Here is a 24,288-nt window from a genome sequence, read left to right on the forward strand (position 1 = left end):
GCGCCGCCCGGGGCCGGGGAGCGCCGCGAGGGTCCTAGCGCCGCCCGCCCGGAACGGGGAGGGCTGCGGGGGTCCTAGCGCCGCCCGCCCGGAACGGGGAGGGCTGCGGGGGTCCTAGCGCCGCCCGCCCGGAATGGGGAGCGCCGCGGGGGTCCTAGTGCCGCCCTCCCCGCGCCGGGTCCCGATGGGGCAGACCGGGGCAGACGTCGCCCCTGCGGCCTGGCCCGTCCCACTCCCGAGGGCACCGGTGCGGGGGGCGAGGGAGGCCGGCAGCGCTGCCCGGGAGTGCCAGGAGCAGCACGTGGTGCCTGACCCGCTGCCGGGCGCAGGGCCGCATTGCTGGGATGCCGCGGCCTCCCCCGCGCTGGCCGGGCAGCCCAGGGCCCCTCTCTGGGGGATTTCGGGGGGCGAGGAGGGGAATCCACCGCTGACGGGGACCTGCATCCCCGCTGCGGTGGCCGACGCCTGTCCAGAGAGATTTTGGCTTTGCTGGGCTAGCGATGCCCTTCGCTGCGTGGGGTTGTGGCTGCTGGAGCACCCAACAAAGAGCTCAGGGGCTCTTCTGTTGGCGCTCGGCCGCAGGAAGCTGTCCTGGCAGCATCCCCAGGTCCCTGCTGACTCGCTCCTCACTTGACCCCAGCACTTGGCCTCAGCTGAAACAGGAGCACACACGGATCCATCTACCCCTCCTGCCCGCCCCTGGCCCCCCAGACACTGCCGGGCCCACCCAAACACATGGCATCCATTACGGGTTCAAAGAGCCGCTGTGGCAGCTCTGTGCACCCAGGCTCAGGGCCGCACACGTGCCCGTGCCGTGCCCCATCTCACCGGGGATGCAGGAGCTGGCAGCCGTCCTGCCTGCAGCCCGGCAGCACTGAGCCCTGTGGGACTGAGGATCACCCCAGACCCAGCATGAAATCCACGCCGGGGCCAGCACCCAACCTGCAGAGACGCAGCTGCTGGTTCCGAAATAATCTCGATTGCCAGCTTTCGGCACCCTCCTCCGTGCTCAGGCTCAGCTCTACCCCCTTGTCACCTCCCCCTCTTATTTATAGCCTGGCAGGAGAGCAGGACACCGCAGCCCTGCGACCAGCTGCCGTCCCCTGTCCCCACGTTCCGCAGCCGCAAGGGGCACAGCACGGGACACCACCAAGTTAAAAACACTTTTAATGGCCACGTTTGCTTTGGTCTGAATCCAAGGGCACTTGTGACAAGGCAACTCGGAGCCCCTGGGGCACGTGTGGCCCCTGGGCTTCCCAGCTGGGCGGATGCAGGGCACTGCAGGGAGCTGCCCAGGCACGGAGCAGCAGAAGGCAGCGGGATGGGGGAGCCCGGACCTTGCTCCCTGCACCCCACACCCAGTGCTGGGTCTCGGGGTGTGAGTGGGGCAAGGACCATGGTGGAGCTTCATCCTTGGGAGAGGCACCAGCTCATGGCCCTGGTGGGACCGAGCTCTCCTGCCCCGTGTCGCGCTGGAGCCCAGCAGCATGAATGTTTAATCCTGCATTAAATATTCATCCTGGTAGAGCGGGCGGAAAATCTTCGTGGTCACCCTGGGTCCATTCGGGCAGGCGTTCGGAGCCAATGGGGCTCCGTGGGTCCAGCTCATGCCCCCCGTGCACCAACATGGGGGGTCCTAGCCCACCCAGCAGCTGGGGGAACCAGCCCTGCCGCTGCAGAGATGGGAACTCCCTGCTCTGGGGCTCGGCAAAAGGCTTTCAACCGTGGCACCGGCAGAGCCGAGACACGTCGTTGCAGGCTGAGAGCTGCCCTGCTGCCAGGGTCCCTGCGCCTCACCCCACAGCTGGCACCCTACCCGCCTGCCCAGGACGGGTGGGTGAAGATAATGTTCCTCCTCTTGGCCCAGCGGGAGAAGATGGCTTTCTCGGTGATGAAGCGGTGCCCGGCGCGGCGGGCTTGCTCGTGCACCAGGTACATCCTGCACTCGTCCAGCCGGCCCTTCTCGAAGTAGTGGTAGGGCACGCTCGAGTGGTTCTTCTCCCTGGTGGGAGGGGACGGGGTGGGCGTGGGACTTGGGGGGACACCGGACCACCCCGTGCCCCCCCCTGCTGCCCCCCACGCACCTGCAGTAGCTGTCGCTGACCATGCCAAAGACACAGATCTGCTCGCACAGCTCCATGGCCAGGATCATGGTGAACCAGCCCGTGCTCAGGAAGGAGCCGGACTTCATCCTGCAAAGCACCGCAGCAGGATGGCATATGGGTGGCACGGGTGGCTGCCATGGTGGAGCGGGTGGCACGATGCTGCCGTCCCAGCTGGGCTATGGGTACCCAACAGGGAGGACGGGTGCTATGGCAGGGGGACCCAACGGGGGCTCCTTGGGAGCTGGCAGTACCTGTTCTTCCCTGTCTCGTTCTGGAAGACATCGTCACAATACGTCATCTTCTCCTCGGTCAGGGTGTAGATCTGCAGGTGAGGGTACGTCTCCATCACCTTCAGCAGTGCCTGGTAAGTCGAGCCCACCTTCTCCCGGTTCATCTTCTTCGCTGGCCCCCAGACGATGTAGAGGGTCTCCTGGGACTGCTGGAAGAAGTAGGGCTGGTTCCTCAGCAGCAGCGGGACACTGGTGTGTGACACCACCCGGACGGTGCTCCGTGCCCCCACGTCCTCCTCGTAGCCAGCGGTGGGGGCATGGTTCATGCGCAGGACACACTCCTGCCCGTCAATGGCCTGTCCCAGGCGTGAGCCCAGCATCTGTCCCGAGCTGGAGACAATGGCGCAGCGGCGGCACAGCGCTCGCTCCAGTGGCTGTGGGGAGAGGCATCATCAGCCATCGGCTCCCCCTTCCCTCCCGCAGCGGCCGGACACACCGCAGCCCCATCCGCCCTTTCCTAAGAAAGGGGAAACTGAGGCACAGGGAGGTCGAGCTGCCCCCCCAGCCCCAGCACTGCCCCATCCCCACACACCTTCCCGTCGGGGACGCGGCTGTACCCCTGGAAGCTGAGGATGGTGGATGCCGCGGGGCTGCCCCGCTCCTCCGGGGCCCAGCAGCAGGGCCGCAGGCAGGTGTGGGAGCACAGCAGGACGTACAGCACGGCGACCACCGCCAGGCACACCAGCGTTAGGAAGAGCTGGACCTGGAAGCAGAGCGGGGAGGTTTCTCCAGGCCTGGCCACCTGCACCAGCACCACGTCAGATTCCGGCAGCCCCGCGGTGCCGTGCGGCATGAGCAGCCTCTCGGAGGAGGGTGTTCGGGTGTGGGCGTGTGGCCAGGGCGCAGCGAGGAGCTGCAGCGGGGAGCGCTGGGTGCCTGGGCCTCGCTCGCTTCCTGCAGGCAGCAATGGCCCACGCGCCGTACGGCCGCGCTCACGGGGCCGGGGCTCCGTGCTGCCTGCGGGGCCCGGCAGCTGCCAGGCTATGCCCTACCCCAGCACCGCTTTTGGGGCGAGCGGCTCCCGGATGCTGGAGGCCCCTCGCCTCCCCGTGCCCACCGGGGCCCCGCACCCTCCGTCCCAGCGGGTACTCACCGGCGTCTTCATCCTCGGGGAGCTGGAGGGTCGACCGGCAGGGTCTGGGGGTCACCCAGAGCGTGGGGGCTCACACCCTGCACGCAGAGTGGGCTCAGCGGTGGCACCGGTGGGTAGGGCACAGGGGACCCCCGAGGGTGGGGGCCCCCAGCGGGACCCACCCTGTCCCCAGTACCCCAATGCCCAGCCCCCCCCCCCCCCCGGTGCCCAGGACATACCCCTTGTGCCGGGACCCCCCGGGGCCGGGACCCCCCCGCGTCTGGGACCTCCCCATGCACTCCCATGCCCCGGACCCCCGCGGGGTCCCCCCGTGTTCCCCGTCTCGGGTGCAGCCCCCCCCGGGCAGAAGCCGGAGCCCGGGAAGGAGTGGCCCCGCGGAGCGGCGTCCCCGGTCCCCGGTGCCGGCCCCACTCACCGCGCCGGGAGCCCCCGCGGCGGCGCCGCTCCCCGGCCCCCAGGGCCGCCGCCGGCGGGTCCCGCATCCCGGCCGGGCGACACCGGGCTGGGGCTGCCGGGGCCGCGGCGGGGCGGAGCGGAGCCGAGCGGGCACTGCCGGGACCGGGACCGCCCCCGCCCGCCGCGCTCCGCCCGGCTCCGGCACTGAGCTCCGGCTCCTCCGGGGACGCGCCCGCAGCCCGGCACCCCCGGCGCCTGCGGGACCGGCACACAGCACCGCCGGCCCCGGTCCCCCGGGACCTACCCCTGTGTCCTGGGACCAACCCTCATGGTACCGACCCCGGCACCCACCCCGTGTGTCTCTGTACCAAGCCCGGCACCCATCCCATGTGCCCTGGTACCCACCCCGGCACCCACCCCCTGTGTCTCTGTACCAAGCCCGGCACCCATCCCATGTGCCCTGATACCCACCCTGGCACCCACCCCCTGTGTCTCTGTACCAAGCCCGGCACCCATCCCATGTGCCCTGGTACCCACCCCGGCACCCACCCCACGTGCCCCAGGGCCGACCCCGGGGGTCCCCTGCAGCCAACCCCTGTGTCCCCAAGCCCCTTTCTCACCTCCATGCACCACTAGTGACCAGCCAGGCCGGACACTGGTGAGCTCAGGCGTGACAGCAACAGCCCAAGGACCAAAGTGACCCAAAATGGCTCAGGAGCGGGGCCTGGGGGGCCACCCGTCACCCGCAGCCCCTCACGCCAGGGCCAAACTACAGAGCATCTGTGAGAAAGGTCTCCAGAGCGAGCCTGTGTGGGCCGCCTACTGGACTTTGCTTTCTCCCACTGCTGACAAATACGAGAAGTAACCTTGAAACTGGTCCCAACCCTGTCCCCCGCAGACTTTGACCGGGAGGAAAGAGGAAGTGACAGGGACACTGCTGCTCCCGTGCAGGACGCAGTGCCTGGGGGGCACACCTGGAGTTGCTCAGAGACATGACCGAATTTTCCCCCCTCTTGCCTCCCCCGGCCCCAGCTCAAACCCACCTTCACGGGGTGGGCTGAGCCGCCCGCAGCACGCGAGGGGCTGGGGAGGGAGGGATTCCTCACTGGGAAAAGTGGCAGCAGCAAGACACAGGCAAGGGAAAATGGGGGGATGGAGGACCCGACCCCAGGGAGGGCGCAGCGACAGGCAAGCGAGGCGGGTGCGCAGCCCAGCTGGGCCAGGCAGCCTCCCCAGGAGCTGGAAACAAACCTCCAGCCAGAGCCTCGCCCCCAGCCCACCCACCGGATTAAACCGCAGCCAGGTTGAGCCCGAGACCCGGGGTGCCCCTGAGGCACCAGCATCACCCCCCGGCAGGACGGGAGGCGATGGGACACGCTGCTGTCTGGTCGGGGCAGTTCACAGTACGTGCGAGAAGGATCAGAGCGCCTCAGACCTGCCCTCCTTTTGCTGGCGCTACCCCAGGCAGGGTAAAGCAGCCCCCCAGCACGGCAGGGCCAGCACAAGGCCCGGCCAGGTTCTCTCTGGTGCTTCCCTTTCCGGCCCCCACCGGAGGACAGGGCCCTTGGCAGGGCCTTCCCCAGCACGGCGTCGGGCACTGCCAGGGCCACGCAGCGGAAACCATGCCGGCAGGCCTGCAGCACGCCCTCGGCACGGGCGGAGGACAGGGACCGAGACCTTGCGGACCTTTATTGAGGGTGATCCCGCTCGTTGCGGCCTAGGGGAGCTGCCAGGGCACCACAGCTCGGGGCAGCAGCCGCTGCCCGGAGAGGAAACCCCACGGGGGAAGGGCAGGGTGCCACCGCGCCTGCCCGCCCAGCCCAGCTGGCACACGGGGCCGTGGCCGGGGGCAGGAACCTGCCAGAGGCTGACAGCGGTGATGGGAGCCGCACCCGTCAGCGGTGGAGCTGAAGGCTTCCTTGTGACCCGGCGCAGCCCCTCGCCATCCCCTCAGCTGGACGACTGCAGGAGGGGACACAGAGGGCAGCAGTGGCACCTGCATCCCCTGCACGCCCGGCTTCACGGGGGTCCCTCTTCAGAAAGGTAAGAGCCCACCAGCACCACGATTAGTCCTTCCAGCAGGCAAATGGAGAATGCAAACCTGCCTTTTCCAAATTCAGTCTCGTTTCTTTCCTCTCAATCTTGAATCTGATTAAAAAAACCCCCACAAACCATACGTAAACATTTAAAAAACCCCAGAAGGAACAAACTACTGGACACAGCAAGAGCAGAGGGGAAGGATGACCCAGAGGCTGAGCAGCGGGCAGGGGTCAGAGCTCGACTCGCACTCTGGCGGTTACAGCTGCTGGACCCCCACGGCTCCTCTAGCCAGCTCGGGCCGAAGCACCGCTGGTACAGGCAGCCCCAGCTGGGGCGCAGGTCCCTCGCAGCCGGGGCTCTGGTCCCTCTCTTGATGAGCCCCGGAGGTCAGTTTTGCTTCCCTTTGGTCAGTAAGTTGTGAACTACAGCAGGCTTCGTCTCTGCGGGAAGGGACGTGGGACAGCAGAGCCAGCTCGGCGCTGAGCGCTCTGGAGGAGGTGCTGCCGGCAAAGCCTGTTCCTGGCTACGCCGCCGCAGGGTGGGCGCCTTCTCCTCATCTCTCTCAGCTGGGCCTTCAGTCCGATTTCTTGGCAGGTTTCCTGCTCTTCCACATCACGACCATTACAAAAACACCTACCACGAGAGAGAGAACAGATTCAGCCAGAAAACTTCTAATTACGGACACTTTTAAAACACATTGTAGTGAGAAACAGAACCTCAGCAGAGCGAGTGAGAAACAATTCCACTGTCCAGAGGCTCAAACAGCCAAAGTTACACGCAAACACATGCCCTGAGAGCCCGTGCCAGGCTGAGCCCGTGCCAGGCTGAGCCACAGAGAGCATGTCACAAGTCTCACACGTTAGCTAACCCCCCAGCAACCCTCCTCCCTCTTCCTAATTTAGAAGCTTCTAATTAGAACAACAGAAATAACACTCACCTATAAATAGCAGCAGCAGCAGCCCAGCCACCACGGGGATGATAACCGCATACTCCCTAGGCAAGAAGTACTGGTGGATCCCATGGTCGCTCTCGATGAAGGGCTGCAGGGGACAGAGAGGGGCGTCAGCAGGGGGGCACAACACCCGGGCAAGTCCCCGACGCCTGCAGCCTCATCGTTTCAAAAGTGGGACGGAAATATCAGGCGTGAGGAGGCAGCTAAAAAAAAAGTGCCTGGACCTGCACGTGGCTCAGCCCACAGCTGCAGGGACGCGACTGCGGGCGGGCAGCGAAGGCTTCAGCGTTCATCAGACAACGAGGGGCGGCTACACGAGGCTGGCACTGAGGTCTCACAGCCCCGGGGTCTCAGGGTGGGCATGGCTGCCCACCCGCTTGGTGCCGAACACAGCAAATCCCCAGACTCTCTGCCCTGCAGAAGGAAGTGGCTGATAGCGGCTCTGCTTCATGGCGATCCCGCCAGGATCCCTCTGCGGAGGCCAGTGGAAGGCTTTGGACGCTAGAGAGCAGTGTAAGGATTCCTACACAGCAGCGAGCACACCTACACGCTCCCGGGACTGTGGGCCGTATAAACAACGCAAGAGGGGAATTCAAAACTCTTAGAGGTTAGGCGGGAAGCTGCCAGGAGTTCAGACATCAGCCCAAGGCTGAACCAGGCCTCTCGAACCTGGAAAGCTCACGAGGAGACGTTTCTTTCCAGGAAGAAAACCACTAATGATCCCAGCTGATGTGTCCCTAGAAGTGGGCAAACTACGAGGCTCACTTTTCCAGAGGTCCGCATTCCCTGAACTCTCTTCCTCCCTACCACACTCCAGATTTGGCAAAAGCCACCTCTTTTTGTGTTTCCCTCTGTGATCTCCCACCAGAACCAGGAATCTGGAGGACTGCAAATGCGAACACCAATGACAACACCTCCAGAGGAACCAGGCTTCAGCTCTCGCTGACACCTCGAGTGAGCCTCGGGTCTTACACCGGCCGGGTCAGCCTGTCTGAGAGCAGCAGGGCAGGCAGCACGATCGAAGCTTGGTCTTGCCCAGGCAAGGGCAGGCACACACAGAAGGGGCAAGGGCTGTGCCAGCAAAGACAGGAAGCTCTGCCCTGAAATTTTTAATCAGGAAGCGGGCAAAGCAGAGCCCTTCAGGCACCCAACAAAGCCTAGGCTAACACCGGAGTGTGAAGTGACTGGGATTATAACGGCCGGAGGAGACCCGTACCAGTATGATGATCCAGAGGGTGTAGTAAACAAAGAGAACGAGGCTGAAGGCAACCAAGCCGAATCCAACCACCTGGTCTGTTGCTGTGGCCTGCAAAGGGAGAGAGTCAGAGCGGGATCCGCACGCTGCGGTGTCTGCGCAGGAATGGTTAATGGGCACCTGCTGTTTGTTCAGCCCCAGGTCATGTGAATGCACTGCTGCGGGTCTGGAACAAGAAGGGAACGGGAGACCCTCTGCAGCAGAAATAACCCACCGCGAGGGCAGCGGGCAGAACGACCGGGCCCTGCTGCTGGGGGCGCTCCCGGAGCTCCCGCCCAGCCGCCAGTCGCGCCAGTCCACACCCCCACAGCTCTGGCCCAGTCCTCCCAAGTACCGACCCCCGCCGGCACCGGCGCTGCCCCGGAAAGGCCCCAGGAGGCGGCCGAGGCCCAGCCGCCCCCCTCCCCCCCCGGGGCGGGCAGCCAGGAGGCCCCGAGCTGGGTCCCGGCCGCGATTCAGTCCGAGCCCGCCCGGACCCCCCATGTTAACGAGCCGAGCAGGGACACGTCGCGGGCCGCTGCCTCCGGAGGAGCCCAGGGGCCGCGGGGCCGGGCCGGGCCCACCAACCCCTCACGGCGTCCCGGGGCGGGGGGCGCACCGACCCCACTCACCATGGCGACCGGCAGCCCCGGCCTCCCTCCCCGGCAGCCTCGCCCTTCCGGGAGCGGCCACCAATCAGCGCGCCTCGCGCCAGCCTCGCCCCTCCCTCGACTGGAGACGGCCAATCAGCGGCGGCGGCCTGGGGCCCGCGGCATCGTGGGAAGCGCGGGCGCGGCTCTCCCGGAGCATGACGGGAGGTGTAGTCCCGGGGCGGGAGCACAGGGCCGCGGCCGGGCCTCCCCCGCGGCGGGAGCCGGCGAGGGGCCGCGCGGCGCCGGGGCTCTGCCGGGCTGCATCACTCCCACCCCGGGGAAGGGACGGGGCGGCCACTGCAGCCCCCAGGCCCCACGTTAGCTCCCAGGGGGGTGCATCGACCGGGGATTCCCAGGGGTGAGGTCCGCGGGAGGCCGGGGGGTCGTGAAAGGAATGCGGCGGGGAGGGAAAGGGCAGGAGCGAAGCTCCTGCGGCTTCGGTGCCGTCCCCGGGTGGCGGGAGAGGCCGGTTTCCTTCGGCAGCACCGTGCTCTGGTTTCGTCAGCCTCCCGACCTCTGTGAGTTCTGATGGAAGTCGCTCATCTCGAAACCAACCAGCTCAGATCCCGCTCAGGCACCAGAGGACTCCGTGTCTGTGCCCCGGCCGTTTTCCACACACGCTGCAGCTGGAGGAAAGGGAAAAGCGAGACCGAACGGCCGAGGGACACAAGGGATCGAGGAAGGGGAGGCAGCCGTGGGGAAGGGGAGACCCTGCGTGGGACCCAAAGGTGCAGCTGATCAGTACGCGTGGCTGAGGCAAAGCCGCTTCCTCCCCGGGGCCCCGGTCCCCCCCAGCCTTTGCAGGCATCAGCAAGTACCCAGACACCGAGTTTGGCTCAAGCCTCCGTTACCGGGATTGCCAGCCTGTGGTGGAAGAGGAGGGGCTGCCCCGGCACAAGCCGTGAGGGCCCGCAGGCGTTCCCCGGAGCCCCGCGGGGCTGCGGCACCTTCCCCCAGGCCAGCCTGGCGAGGCAGCCCCGGGCAGGGGTGCCCAGCCCTGATCAAGCACAGCCTGGGCAAGGAGGTGAGACGTTGCCAGTGACTCGCACCAGTCCACCTTCCCCCTGGATTGCAGGCTGTTGCTTCCACTGGACTTGTGTTGTGCTGCCAGCTCCCCTCTCCAGCCCTTCTCCTGTCTGCAGGGAAGGGCTGGCAGGGATCTCCACTCCCAGCCGCCAAGGAAATCCTGGAGGGCAAAGCTACGTCCCATTCCAGGGCCCTGTATGCCAGCAGGCCCGGTCTCACCCTTCTGCTTCCTTAGCAGATATTTAAATACATTTAAAACAAGAAACAAAGCAAGAATGATCAGTGTGAAGTACCAAAAACCTTTATTTTTCCCCCAAACCATAACAACATTTGACATTATATTGATTTCCTCATATATTTGTTATTTCTCTACGTTAGGAACCAGATACAGAAAATACAAACACGATCTGTTGAATCAAAGACGGCACAGCATTCCGTTAGAAAAAGAAACAAAAAACTAGAGGAGCAAGATAAAAATGGTGAAAAATAGTCATTCCCTCCAGCCCAAACTTTCCAAGAATCATCATCAAAATAGAGCAGTGGAAGTAGCTTCTCTTTCTAAACGCACTTCTGCTTTAAGAAAAAAGTTAGATTTATCTTTAGATTTTAAAGTAAAAAAATGTTAAACTATCTTTCAAGCCATTTTGGAAGTTTGCATAGACCCATTCCCTTTCCAAAAATATCAGCAATCTCTCTATAGAATCTGATATAAATCAAGTGCGCGCCTCATCTGAAGATCACCAAGCTCTAACTTTCAAGAAAATAAAACATGATCTCCCCTTCCCCTCCCTCCCCCCACAAAAATACGGGCTCTACCGTTATTCCTTGTGTTTGAGGCAAGTTACGAGGCTCAGCCACACCGCTCGCTCACAGCTTCATCCAAATTCCTTTTTTATTTCCCAGGTTTCCACGTCCGCTCCCTCCCAACGGGGCAGGGGCGATGCAACGCGGAGCTGCGGAGGGCATCAGGCTCGGATAGCACGGGTGGGCTGACGGACGACGCAGCTCTCGGGAGGGAAGCGGGGGGGAATTTTGCCCTCATCAACCCCCCCCCAGCGAGGAAGTGGCTTTTCAAGGACAAACACCTGCGACCAGGCAGTGTTTGTAGGAACTTGCCCCTGGGGACCAGCCTTGTCCACAGGGCTCAGTCACCAGAGCAAGAACTCGTTCAGCTAGAGACTAGGTGGGGTGGCAGGGGACGGGGCAGGAGGGGCGGGGGGTGAATTTGCAGCTCCCGGGTAAGGCAGCCCGGAGGGGAGCGGGGGCCCCTCTCCAGGAGGGGTGTTTAACCTAGGTGCTCTAGCGTACCTGGAGTGAGGTTTTCCCAGAGGTTCACAACAGCGCGTGCAGAGTCCAGCTGCACAGCCACCAGTTTAAAAAGAAACAGCAACGACAAAATAAATAAAAAGTCAACCCCTCCTATTAAGATGAGAATGAAATACGTGTTCTTCAGGTCTCGGCCTGCTTCGGAACCCTCTAAAAACTGAAGCAAACATTTAAAAGGGCTTATTAACTTTCTGCAGGGGGCAAAGTGATGTGGCAATTGGGGGGGGAGAGATCACACGCCTGCTGCCCATCGCACCGAGGGTCAGGACAGCACGAAGGCCCCCATTTAAAGTGCCAACCGTACAAAAGAAGATGATGGAGGAGCAACATCCTTCTCCCTCTTTTCCCATCACAATTTCCAATTGAAACCCATCTCCTTCACCAAGTCACAACTAAGCCTATTCTTTTGGACATTCACTCAGTTTATACTGGTTTTAAAAAAAAAAGTTAGTAAAAAAAAAAGTTACATTGAATTTCCCAACTCTTTGCAACGGGCTTCCACCAACTAAAGGTCCAGAAACTGGGAGAGCAGAGCCCACACGTTTCGCCTGGCCCCGAGACTGGAGCAGAGAGCCAGCTCTGCTCTCCAGAGTCAGCCAGGCATGAGCAGCCCTGCTCGCCAGCATCAGAGACCCAGGGGATGCAGAGTCTTGCCAATAAGGTCCTTTTACTTGTTTAAGCCACCTCTGAATCCCCTGAGAAGGGGAACAATGTGGGGAAGAACGTCCCCCCCTCAGCCCCCCAGGAATAAAATATCAATGAAACAATAATGCAGTCAAAAAAACACCAGCCTGCTGGGTTTATAAAAAAAAAATTCCATAAACTTCACGACAAAAAAAAACCCCAAAGGAAACTAGCCAGTGGTTTGGGTCTGGAAACTGGTTCACTTCTTAAATGTTCAAAGTCCAACAAAGAACAGACGGCAGCGATGCCACAAGGAAAAAAAGTGCTCACGAGACGCAGCTTCCTGACAGACAGCAGCGAGTCTGCGGGACAAGCGACCCCACTTCCATCACCACCGATTTGTACGCCCACCACCGGCAAGGGACCGCGGGACATCGCTCGTGATGGACGCGCAGCGGGAGCTCTGTGTGGGATCTAGAAATAGGAACAGACTGCTCCTTCCTCCCTCCGGGTCTGCTCTGGGTGCTCCAGCCCTGGCTGCGCTGCACCAGGCTGAATGACGAGGGCTGCTTTCTTATTCAAAACGAGGGATAGGAGAGCTAAAAAGCTACATGAAGACCAGGATCTGTGGAGTCAATAATAACGTGGTGACAAGGAAGAGATACCCTATGAGACACAGTTATCAAAAACGCAAGCAGTGATGTGCCAAGCCGCTGGAAGAGAAGCCAGAGACATGCCCAGGTTGGCCACAGCTATGCGATGGAGCAGGTTACGCCTCTGCCAGCCTGGGAAGATGGGACCAGCTTTCTGAAAAGCTCAACTGCTTCTCCTCTTGCTTCTCTGGAAGGAGATTCCTCCCTCTGTCCCACTGGGGGATTTCGTGACATGCCGAGCTGCCAGCGCCTCGGAGCAGCCGACTCTTGCCAATGGGAGCCCAGAAGAAAGCCCTGGGTTCCCAACTGCTCTGACAGTGACTGCCATTGTTCTTCATGGGAACAGAAGCAAAGCAGCAGAAGTGAGCTGAGTTTTGGCCTCTTTCCTGGCTTACGTTTGCCCCTTTCAAGTCCTGGTTGGACCCGATTTCCCGAGGGGCTTCGCTGGCCCCTGGGGAGCCGCGGGTGCTGGGGAGCAGCCTGACCCTCAGCTCCGCACGGCCATCCGCAGGCAGGGCAGGAACACCCACTGCTGCCTGAGCCTGCTTCTGCCCTCACCCTGACCCGAGGCCTGGCTTTCTGGCAGAGCCCCAGGCAGAGAGAAAAGCAAGCAGCTCTCCCCTTCCTGCAGACACGCACCATCCCAGGAACAGGGCAGGATGCTCACCAGCCTGCTAGCGAGTGCCAAACCTACCCAGACTGAATGAAGAAGAGATCACCATTAAAAAACACCAGCAAGTATGAAAGAGTTTTTGTTTTAGACAGACTCAAAAGATCCAATACTTTTTCCCTACATTAAACCAAGGTGTTGTCTGTACCCCTTCTTACCCTAATCCAAATTTAATTCCCTTTGAAGGGAAAGGGAAAAGATCCATATCCTATATGTGGTCTGTCCAAATACAGAAGGAAACCTCTTGACTCGAAGAGAGAAACCGTCGAAACAGAGTAAGCAGCTGTATAGCTTTGCCACACTGCCTAGCACCCTCCCCATGCAGCCATCGTTAGCTAGCGGGGCGAAAAAAAAAATATAAATCAAGGCCCTTTCATTCCTTGTTTCTCATTCTGCCAAATTCCCTTTTCCAGTAGCTCATCTGCATGCATTCTGGCCACAGAGACCACAATTAATCCTTTTTTTTTTTTTTTTTTACCCTCCTTTAAAAAAAGGCTTTACAATAACTAAGAATTTGAACAACAACGTGATCAGTTACAAGTCTTTCCTTGCTGAATGGGACAAGTGTGTGCCTGTGCGAGTGTGCACGCACACGTGTGTCAGAGGAGGGCACATTCCCAGCCGTGCCCGGGAGCGTGCCATTGCTCCAAGTGCACGGCCGTTGAGTGCTACTACAGTACGCCGGCAAAAGAGGAAAGGGCACTACACAGAAATAGCTTATCGGCTGAGAGTCTCTGTACAGGAAGGGCTGCAAGCACAGCCTGCTGACGGCCCACGGCTGGAGTCCGCATAGATCCTCGTTTGCAATTCAGCTGCCAAGGGAATCTGTAAGTGGGAGCTGAAAGGGACTGACATCTCTGCCACACACTGCAAGGAAAAGAGGCAGCTCAAGTGTCAAACAACTGCAGAAACCAAACCCAACGAAGAGCAATTGAAAGATCAACCAGAAAACAGTTTGAAGCCTTGTCAGAAGAGTTCACTCGCCACGGAGCAGGTAAGAACGGCTGCTGTGGTTAATGCAGCAGCAAACACCCATTCTACCTTTGAAGGCAGAGACAGTGGCTCCTCTCCAGCCCCAAAAGCAACCAGCTCAGGCATAGATCCCTGCTGACAGGGCAAGAAAGGCCAGCCAACACCAATTCACTTACTGGCCCAGGCCAAGAGAGGCAATTGTTAATCACTACCACAACGGAGAGACCACTGCAGTCAACTGCATCCTGCTCTGGCCCGGGGAGGGCTATCAGATAACCAGATTCTTTTCACAGTCCAAGAAGGGCAGTTCCCTTCCTGAGCCAAAAAAAAAGAGGCTTTGTATTCCAAGCTTGAACAGTGACTATTTGCTGAATCAGTCCAGCGAACAGGGATTACGCTCCTGGAACAGCAAGTAGAAGCATCCTCCGGGTAAAATCTGGAACCTCTAAAGTGCTCCTGCTAATGCTAATAGATGAACACTGCCCTTCCATGCCCAGCAGTGGAAGGGCGTAATGCAGTTAGTGGTATAACAAGCACTAGCATTTAATCATTTGTCAACTCCCATCTGGATTGCGGTCATTTTCTGAAATGCACTTTTGGGAGATATTTCCTATGAGAAGAGGATGTTTGGGGATTTGAGGGTAGGAAGGTGAAGTGCACACCACAGCATACCTTGTTCAGTAAAACCGTTGCCTTGGAAGGTGATGTTCCCTTGCAGAGTCAATGGAATAAAGCATCCTGCAAGTGGCCATTTCACCGTGTCACCCACAAGCAGCTCTCGGTTTGGTTAGAATGGTTTCCCCCTCCCCCAGTGGTTTGAAGAGTTCACAGTGGTATAACCCAATGTTTTGGGGAGACAGAAGCTGAGAAGTCCCCTGTTACAAGTGAATGGGTGGAGTGAGGGATGCAGATGAGCAACATCCTCTCGGACTAAGGACAAGCCCAACAGACACCTTGCGTCTGATCAGAAACAGGGGGAAGGTAGGCACTGGAACAACCGGGAAGCGGAGAAGGGTAATGCCAACACAGGGAAAGTGCATGATCTGGAGTGGTCTCGGAGTAGTTCTGCAGTGCAAACGTATGGGGGGGGGGGGCACGTGGAGAAATCCCTTCTGGAATGCTGCATGAAGAGAGGTAAAGGTTGGCATCCATGTGGCAGCGGACTGGGTAGGGGGCCTGTTTCCAGCAGCTCTACCCTGTTCTTCACATTTAGTGGGTTTCAATCACCACTGGCTCGTAAACTCCAGATGAGACCCTGGAGAGGCAGAGGGGGAGAAGAGGAGAAAGCCAGGTTATTTTCCTCAGTCACTTAGAGCAAGTAAGTTCTTATTCAGAGCTCTCCACTCACAAACATCGCCCTCTAACCCCGCACAAAATACTGAAAACAACGAGTCAGTCTGGCGAGAAGTCAACCCTCGTAACACAAAACAGACAGCTACGTGGCAAGCTAACACTAGAGCACTTGAAAGAGCTGGGTGTAACACATGAATCCTTCTAAAGGACAGAGGAAAGGGGGGGAGTATCCTGCGCAAAGAGCCAGCGTTCCTGGCTTTGCTTTGCTCCCAATTTTGCCACCCACTTGTCACATCTTTGCATTACCATTATTACTTTTTTTTTTTTAACCTCAGAAGGTGCTATAAAGGCTCAAACGCAACTAGCCAAGACACTATACTAAGAGCTATTGTGACAAGAAAAAGTTTTATTTGTTCAGAAGCCTTTCATGAGAGAACAAGCCCTCGACAAAGATGGAGGAGGCAGGGAAAAGGGACAATAAACCAGGCTGCTGCAGTTTTGCTGCACGCCAGCAGGAGGCAAAGCTCCCTGCCTTCAGTCGGGTGCAGGAACAAACAGGAACCAACCTCTACCATTTTGTCCTTTTACTCCTTACTTCTGTTCTTGGATCTAACAACTAGGATCACATTATCCCTCTGAGCTCCTGCTGAGAACTGCATTCATACTCCAGTGCAGATGTAGCCTGTCACCAGAGGGATCCCAGGGGTGTTAATGTGGGAATAAAGCCACCACGTTGCACGTTTAGAAATCTCTCCTGTAGCAAAAGGTGAAAGTTTCCTGAGTACAAAGAGCTAACTAATCTCTCTGGAGTGCCTCTGTCTGCCAGCCTTTCAGGAAGCCTACCTGTTTCCCAGCTGAATACCACTCAATGTAGTCGTTCCGTCTCTGCTCACAAACAACCTCAGGTTACTGTCTGCAGATAGGAAAGGAAATAAGACATCAAAATCCAGAACTACCGACGGCTGCCAGGTGCTCCCCTCCCAGCTGCATTACACAACAGTCAGCACGGGAACAAGCGCGTTTCTGGGAATGCATGTGCACACTTTCTGGTGTTCCCACAGTAATAGAGCCCCTGGGAACTCCTATTCTTGCTCTGAAAGGGAGCCTCGTGTACAAATCAACCACAGCATCAAGCTTTGGAAGAGTAAATACAGAGAAATTAATTCAGTGATACTCCTCCAGCTGTTTCTTTTAAGGCAATTCCATTGATGCAAGTTCTTGGTCAGCTTAAACACATCTGAACATGTGAGATATGGGGCCTCATGCTGCTTTTGTAGGCTCACTGGAAGAGAAACTCAGCCTGTTCTGCTGGTGAGAGGTGGCTACATTCAATCTAGTTTTAACCCATGCTGAGTGAGGTGTAAATTCCCATATGATAAGAATGTTGCCATATGCGATGATTTAAGGTGACTAACTATAGAAGTACTAATAACAAGTTAGGCTTAGGTTTAAAACTTACCGGAAAACCTCAACTAGATGAAAAAGATTGATTTCTAGGCTAAACTGGAAAATTAAAACAAATGCAGTGATGTTATTAGTTTTCTCTTAACAGATGCTGTGACTGCAATGGAGAAAACCCCTTCTTAGGCTCTCAGTCAGACCTGATCACCAGCACACTGTGACCCATCTTTCTTCCCATCTTTTTGCAGAGACGCGCTGTTTCCCCTCCAGTTGTGCTCTCCTACTTTAACAAACACCCTTGGGCTGACCCTGGAGGAAGGCCACTAGAGCAGTGCAGACAGCTGATGTAACCGATTTCCACTGCACTGAAGAATCAGTATTTTTCCCCTCTCATCCTGTATGTTTGAGCTACTGTTCAGCCTCTGCTGCAGTGTGTAGAACAGCAGCAAGCACTATTTGCTAATGGATGTGCAGCTCTCAAATCCACATGGTTTGTTTACCTACCATAGAAACACCTAGCAAGCACTGAAAGCAAATTGCTGTCAAAGGGAGAAGGGAGTCCACAGCAGATCAGATCTGACTGTAAAAGCTTGGCAGCCTTGCTAAAAGAACAGCCAAGACCTCCCCTTTGAGACTCATCCTCTCACCTTCGGTATTGCTGACATCTGTGAAGTCCTGACTCTGCATTATTTTCTCCACTATATCATCAGCATCGATTCTGGTGTCATCCACTCGGGTTGGGTGACTCTCCACTGAATCCTTTTTCCTCCTGGGGAGAGAAAATGAAGGGAAAACTTACTCAGCTTTTCAAGACACAGACTTTCAGAGGCTTCCCTTGGCAACAGCCTTCTTCTCAGCGGCTACAAACCAATCAACCACTGCACGAAGACAAAGGAGTAGATTCTGTCTCGCCTTCCCAAAGAAGGCACTTTGCTCCTCAGCTACCTACCGTGAGGGTCTATCCAGCAGAAGGGCTGGTCTGGGGGGGCGAGGTGGCTTCTCTAGTTTGTGGTCCCGCTCTCCCTCAGGACACTCCACCGTCATACTCAGCCCTCCGGACGCACTGCTGCTGGTGGAGGTATTCCGGCGATGGGTCAAGTCGGACATACTAGAAGAACGGGAGTGCTCCGTGCTGTAACCTGCAAAACCAGAGTGATTACAAACCAGATCTTCCCCCCTTCCTGGCAGCACAGTTAACAGGCAGGGCAGCTTCAGACCAGCATTTCTGCTCCCATACACAGAGGTTTAAACATACATCTGTGTCATCTGCAGAGACTAAACAGGAGACTCTGATATTAAAGGGCAGGGTGAGAGAGATGGCTGCAAATCACTCTCACAAGAGCTTGTTGCAGGAAAGAAAAAGGGATGGGGCCAGTGCTGGCAGAGCCGTGCAGATCAATGGTTACCGGAGATCTTGGATTGCTGGCTGGCGTAGCTGGAGTTCCGCGAGTGCCCCGAGTGGAAGACTTCCTCCGGGCTGGACAGGTTCTGGTCCGGTTCTTCTGGGACACCTGCCAAGGAACAACAGGGTACTCCACTTACACCGTACCAAGCCAGCACACTGCAGGCTGATCACCTTGGACTGGAGGCTGATCTTGGGACACTAGATCAAGGAAAGGGCAAGTCTGTTGGCAGAGCCCTGCTGTACAGGCTAGCACAGAGCTTAGAAGCAGCTGGGGAGCAAGGGAGACAACAATGAGCTGCTCTGTCAAGCTTATCACTAATTCTAGCATCCAGCGCCTGAATTTAAAAGCATCTCCAGGGGCTCGAAGGATCTAGAAGGACAGGTAGTATCTGAAGCGATCCATAGTTAAAAGCATTAAGCTAAGACTAAGAAAGCATCAAATGGCCACTGGCAGTAAAGTATTACAACCTCTGTTTGGGTGCTTCTCCTGTTTTCCCCTTCTATTACTTGTGACAGAGCCCATGCCATTTAAATCACATCAGATTCGATACAGAAACTTCAGCATAACCTCTGTTCCTCTGCTATTGCCCCTGCTTCTCTCTCTTGCAGCAAGCTGATCCAAAAGCGCACAAGTGTAACACGTTAGCCAGCTTTTTAAGAAGAGCGCTTGCACATTGTGCTAAGTCACTGAGGTGATGAGACTAGAGTGCTATTTTGGTGCAGTTTATCCGCCTGCACATTTGGAGTGTGCTGGGAAGAAAAAAAGGCTATGGGAAAATGCAGTGCCCTTGAAAACAGGCTCATAGAGAAGCCAAAGAACTCTGCATCAGCAGCTGGAACAAGGCCATTAGACCTCAAACCAACCTCTAAAACCTTCAAAGGAACTTTTCTAGAAGATAAGTCTAAGCAACAGAATAGCTGAGTGGAGAACAATGTTAAGTGTCATTGAACACAATGGAAAGCAGGGATGAGTGCAATACATGAATTATTAAATCCCCAGCAAAAAGAACAAATTACTTTATCTCCACTAGCAGAAACATGTGGCAAAGATTCATGCTTCCTCCCCTCAGTTGCAGTTAATAGATGGTTTTGTTTTTCTCAATTTTCTTAATGAGCAGAGGGGTGAGGATGAGTGCGGGAAAACATGAAAAATTAAAGAGTTTCTGTGCTTGCAACTGCTGGGAAAAACAAAGAATGTCCAGGCACAGCCAAGCATTGCATGGCTCCAGGACGGGCATTCATACCCGAGCTGAGAATGGCAGTTCTTGGCTTGGTCTGACGCAGAGAGCCAATCGTGGCTGAACTGCTGCTGCTGCTGCTTGTGGTTCCCTCGCCCTTACAGGTCAGCTGCAGGGTAGAGTCCTGTCCTGGTATGGTGATGGATTTGGCGGTGGAAGGAGGCCTGTAATCAGAAGAAGGTTACAAATTGCCAGGCAGGGACCAGGAATCAGCCCACCAGCCCGGCAATTCCCACTCTGCTCTATCAAGAGGGTTTCCCCACCTGCCCCTACCCTTTGTGGGGACGGGCAAGCTGGCAGCCCTCTGTGACTAGCGACACAGCGTGACATCGGATTTTGCTTTCCTACGTGCAAGACTCAGGTCTTCCCTACCTCGTACTGCATCTGGACTGCATTACAAGGAAAAGCATGTTTCTGAGGTAAACTAAGGCAAAAAGGGACCATTCAATCATTTATACAGGACAACAGGCTCAGAGCCTGCACTATCCTCCAGAAGACCACCCAGAGCTGCCCTTTTCCCCCAACATGTGTGCAGTGTCCAGTTGGCTTCACAAACAGGAGCCAGTTTGCTGTTGTCCAGCCCTAGATTCCAGCACCTTTTTGTTACGCCTTTCTGGCTCAGGTCAAAAAGAAACGTTTTATCCCAGCAATGCCGTCCCCCTGTGAGAGTACTTTTACAACGATCAAATAACCTTTCTATTTTTTAACTGACGATTAAACTCCTTTTCAGTGAGACTAAAGTGTTTTTCCAGCTGTCAAAATTATTTTCCTGGTTATTCTGCGTGCTCCCAACATCCCTTTGTAAATGCTGACTGCAGGGCAGAGCAGCGAGTGCCTGGAGCCCCCTCCCTTCCTCCAGAAGTGTTTTTGGGTGGAAGCCACGGCATGTGCAGCGTGGCAAAGTGAGTATTCCTGTTGGAGCCCTAACCTCCCTGTAGCCTGAAGTCTGAACTGGAACTAATGGATGATGGTATGCTTTTTAAGTGAGGAGTGAGAAAGATAAACTTTTATTTGTCTCACTTGGAGCTCTGAGGGAAGATGCTACATGAGAGGAGCTTTGCAGTATTTTGGGAGAAAAAAATGAAGCACTGAGAATATTTTATATGGGCAGCCAGACAGCCATAAAGGTTTCAGGAAACGCACAGCATGCCTTCCCCAGGAAAAAAAAAAAACAACTCTCCCTAATCACGTTATCAGTGATTTACACGCACCCGGGTACTTTAGGGACTTTGCTTTACAGGTTAATAAGGCCTTTACAGCCTTAATCAAGCAAACTGTTCCTGCAGCAGCTGTTGGAGCAGCCCGTGGGTCTGACAGCTCAGGCTGCTCAGCCTGCTCTGCCCTCCTGCGCCTCACCCAGGAGGAGAAGGTTCATCTGAGTGCTGCAGAAATCAGTGCTCGGAAGAGATTTCCCAGCACAATTTAATTCCTGCCTAATCCCCTAATGAGTGCCATTTCTTAAAAGCTCTACTGATCAAGGACTATTCTACATGCAAAGCTTCCATTTTTAGACATTTGCACATCGTTAACATATAAGGAAAAAATGGGAATGACTGCAGAAATCCTTTAAGGAAATTAGGAGGTGTGACTTTCAGACTGACCCTACTTACATTAAATGGATATATATATCCAATTCTGTATAATTTTCAGGCACTTGCCTGAAACAGTGGGACTTGCTTCCACAGTGAAGGAGCAACAGGTATTTTTGTCAGACATATTATCGCCAGACATCCTAGTACCCTAGATTTAAAACATCTGTAAATGTTACAAGGTTATGGTTTAAGATATCCAAAACTTCTTTATTACACTTCCTTCTGAAGCAGAAATTTTTCAGAATCAGATGACACTGCATTTAGGGTTTGAAAGTCTCAGAAAACGCTATGAAAAGCCATTCACAAAATAAACCAACCAAAAATTATGCAGCATTTTATAACAAGAATGCAAGCTAATTTATACACTTTAAGCTAGCTCCTAAAATTAGACCTTTTAGCCCAGAATACCGCTACTACAAGAGATGGCCTCAAGGTAAAGCCTTCTCCTCTCATAGTGTTGAGAGTCAACACAAAATACTGGTATCGGCACTCGGCAGTCCTGTATAGTCACACACCTTACAGCACACTGAGGCAGGCTGGCTTGGACTGCAGAGTCTTGCAACGCTATACTGCGGTATGAAGGCACGTGTTGCTGATGTATTTGTTAGTTGATCCCCCAACAATTCTTTAGGCAACAAACCTGCTTCATAGCTTAACTGTACTTATTCTTTCCTATCACAATGCATTAAAAAAGAGTACATGATTGCAACTTCTCTGCTAATTAATACAAATTGTGAACCTGGGTCCCTGTAGAAGAAAAGGAGAACTAAAATGTTTCAGCCTTGCAGTATTTTTGTTGCTGTTTCGATTCAAGATCTTTATCCTCTGTGATATGTGCTAAGTGCATCCATTTCCAAGACTGTTTTCTTCATTGACCCTTCCCTTCTTGGAGGTCAGCGAAAACAACCCCAGAGCTATGAGAAATTCTGTCCTTCATGCAAAACATGAAGTTTGTTATCAACGTCCATTAGTTTCCAAAACCTAACTTACACTAGCAGGGAAAATACTGGCATAACCAATAACCAAGCTGGGAAAACCAGAGCAGAGAACAAACCAACCCACAGCACAGGCTGGCTTAGCTATTCTGACAGATTCAACAATCCAGACCACCAGTTTCAAGCTCTCCCCTGTACTTCCCAATATCAAGGGCATCTTAGAATCATAGAAACATAGAATAGTTTGGGTTGGAAGGGACCTTTAAAGGTCATCTAGTCCAACCCCCAGGTCATCTAGTCTGACCCCCATCTTTTCCCCCTTCCCATAAATTTTAGTCTCCAGCAAGGAACAGCAAAAGAACCAGGTGTCCTGGTCTGCCCAGAACGGGGCAAGGACCCAGAAACTCACGTTTTGAAGCAGGGGTCCCCCGAGAGCAGGGACATTCCGATTGTGACCTGGAGAGGGGGGACAAGGCACATCGTTAGCCATGCTGCGGCAAGCTCCTCACTTCACCACAGCCAGGAGGTCAAGGGCTAAGTGTAAAGATTAGCAGACCTAGTTCCTTTCCAAAGGAAATCAGCTTCAGGGATTTAGCAAGGTATTTCCTTCCCTGCCCCAAATCACTGGCATCAGTGATCCAAGTTGCAGTGGCTCAGCAGGACACCAGCCTGGCCACCCCGACAATGCACTTAGTACTTTCTTCCCCCCTCCTGTTCACGCTTTCTTTGATGACAAAGAACGCTATCAAGGGTCATCACTTGGCCATATGGATGCCAAGATATCAAAGGGCAACTCTGATAATGGGAAACTTCCCAAGTCAGACTAGCAGCATAAAAGCAAAATCCTGTCTCCATACATAACAGGACCCTCTCTCAGGCCGAGCACTGCACTCTGGCTGTGATCTTTCCAAATTCAATAGTAGGATTTCCACTGTAGCAGCACCAGCTGCCGTACCTTTAGGATGGAGTTGTCCTGTCGGGTGTTCTTAGTATCATATCCTTCCAGCAAACAGCAACGGACAGTGGATCCAGAGCCCGCAAATTCTGCCAGATTTAGATCAGCAAAGCCCAGCTGTAGCCAAGAAAACAATGGAGGGGAAGGGGAGAGAACAAAAATCATTCAATAAAGGGATACGCAGTGTCACACAGACCAAAGGAAGAGAGCACATCTGCGAGCAAGGGCAGAAACGGGAGCCGGTACACACACAGTCGAGGCTGCAAAGACCCCCTGCTCTCGAGGATGGGCAGGGTCACATTCCTAATCCCAAGCCAGGTGGACACTTGGAGGCCTTCAGGAAGCCAGCCCCGCGTGGAGGAAGGAAGTACAGTGGTGGTGCTGGCCAGGACAGCGTTAACCAGCCCGCAGTCGTTGCATAACCAAGGACATGGAAGGCACTAGGTCAACGATGTGGAAAAAACAGAATCACACATACACAAACATAATAAGGCACTCTTTGTATCGGGCCATCCCAGAATGCAGTGGAGCATGTGAACCAGGAGATGAAAGGATATTGTTACAGAGGAAAGTGAGACTGTCCTTAAAAACAAAACTGAGACTTTCAGCACAGCAAGCTGGAAGTCCAGAGCCAGGCAGCAGTGCATGTGCCTCACCCCCACAGATGGGGCTGCTGGGCTGGGGAACTGCTGGGGCAAAGTTTCCTCAACACCGCTAAGATTTAACCAGCAAGTGGTATGTTTGACAGGCAGAAAGGAAGAGAAATATTTGGAGAGATTTAGTTGTGAGCCCTTCTCTAACAAAGAGGAAGCAAATAGGGAAGGTGACAGAAAGTTGAAGATCACAGGCAAATTCAGAGAGGGTACTGATGCCTCTAGAGTAAAGACCAACGCAATGAACAGTACTTTTGTTTTTCTGCTCTAATTCCTGGTGTATTAATACAGCGGTTCAAAGAAAAAGTTACCGCTTCTTTTATGCAGCGCTTTAGCAATAAGAGTCAGTCGTGTCTCATCTTAATCTGATCAGGAAGAGATGCTGTACCCCATATTTGGCAAAACCGTCCAAGCACGGAAAGTTTGCATCACTTCAACATACAGGTCAGCTTCCACGAGAACACGGAGAGAAAGTGGGGAAGCAGCAGCTCAGACCTAGCTGTTATTCTGTGCATTGCAGTACATTTCTCCTGCCCTAGTGCTGACAAGCGGATGATACAACCGAACAGAGAGCCCCAAACAGTAGCACCATCCTAAGGAAATGTGGTGCTCTGTCAACTGTGGAAGCTGATAGGGAGTCACAGCACAAACCACAGTCACTGCTGTGTGAAGCCCGGCTCCCACTGTTCCAAATCAGAAGTCTAAACCACAGTCTGCACAAGATATATGATTCAGGGGAACACAGCAGCAAGATTAGCATAGCTGCTTCCTGCATCCCACTC

At 55.5% G+C, this 24,288-nt stretch overlaps 3 protein-coding genes across 14 annotated transcripts in view; all 3 read right to left on the minus strand.

Moving 5' to 3' along the window:
- Positions 1-1,150: 1,150 nt before the first annotated feature.
- ST6GALNAC4 (ST6 N-acetylgalactosaminide alpha-2,6-sialyltransferase 4) lies at positions 1,151-3,580 on the minus strand. Of its 3 annotated transcripts, XM_075170387.1 has the most exons (5): positions 3,489-3,580; positions 2,928-3,098; positions 2,357-2,769; positions 2,085-2,192; positions 1,151-2,002 (listed from the first exon to the last, which is right to left on the minus strand). In XM_075170387.1, exons 1-5 carry the CDS (start codon positions 3,498-3,500, stop codon positions 1,813-1,815), a joined length of 894 nt encoding a protein of 297 aa, XP_075026488.1. In that variant the 5' UTR covers positions 3,501-3,580; the 3' UTR covers positions 1,151-1,812. The 3 variants fall into 3 exon arrangements, with proteins under 3 accessions (XP_075026488.1, XP_075026487.1, XP_075026489.1); XM_075170386.1 differs by lacking the exon at positions 3,489-3,580 and having other exon boundaries at positions 2,928-3,228; XM_075170388.1 differs by lacking the exons at positions 2,085-2,192; positions 3,489-3,580 and having other exon boundaries at positions 2,928-3,228.
- A 920-nt stretch (positions 3,581-4,500) lies between these two features.
- DPM2 (dolichyl-phosphate mannosyltransferase subunit 2, regulatory) lies at positions 4,501-8,798 on the minus strand. The gene is made up of 4 exons (XM_075170390.1): positions 8,743-8,798; positions 8,093-8,182; positions 6,862-6,964; positions 4,501-6,557 (listed from the first exon to the last, which is right to left on the minus strand). The coding sequence occupies exons 1-4, from the start codon at positions 8,743-8,745 to the stop codon at positions 6,499-6,501; spliced, it is 255 nt and encodes an 84-aa protein (XP_075026491.1). The 5' UTR covers positions 8,746-8,798; the 3' UTR covers positions 4,501-6,498.
- Positions 8,799-10,068: 1,270 nt separating this feature from the next.
- The window catches only part of EEIG1 (estrogen-induced osteoclastogenesis regulator 1), a 38,649-nt gene continuing 24,429 nt past the window's right edge, over positions 10,069-24,288 (minus strand). For 8 of the 10 annotated variants that reach the window (XM_075170393.1, XM_075170391.1, XM_075170392.1 and 5 more), the window contains 8 exons: positions 22,854-22,970; positions 22,308-22,354; positions 19,378-19,535; positions 18,135-18,239; positions 17,678-17,867; positions 17,376-17,497; positions 16,171-16,240; positions 10,069-15,289 (listed from right to left, as the gene is read on the minus strand). In XM_075170393.1, the coding sequence (XP_075026494.1) occupies positions 15,244-15,289; positions 16,171-16,240; positions 17,376-17,497; positions 17,678-17,867; positions 18,135-18,239; positions 19,378-19,535; positions 22,308-22,354; positions 22,854-22,970 (855 nt within the window). In that variant the 3' untranslated portion in view covers positions 10,069-15,243. Of the gene's footprint in view, positions 15,290-15,893; positions 16,082-16,170; positions 16,241-17,375; positions 17,498-17,677; positions 17,868-18,134; positions 18,240-19,377; positions 19,536-22,307; positions 22,355-22,853; positions 22,971-24,288 lie in introns of all 10 variants that reach the window. The other 2 variants (XR_012676754.1, XM_075170396.1) reach the window with 2 other exon arrangements.

Source organism: Calonectris borealis, chromosome 21 (genome assembly GCF_964195595.1).
Source record: "Calonectris borealis chromosome 21, bCalBor7.hap1.2, whole genome shotgun sequence".
NCBI classification, from domain to species: domain Eukaryota; kingdom Metazoa; phylum Chordata; class Aves; order Procellariiformes; family Procellariidae; genus Calonectris; species Calonectris borealis.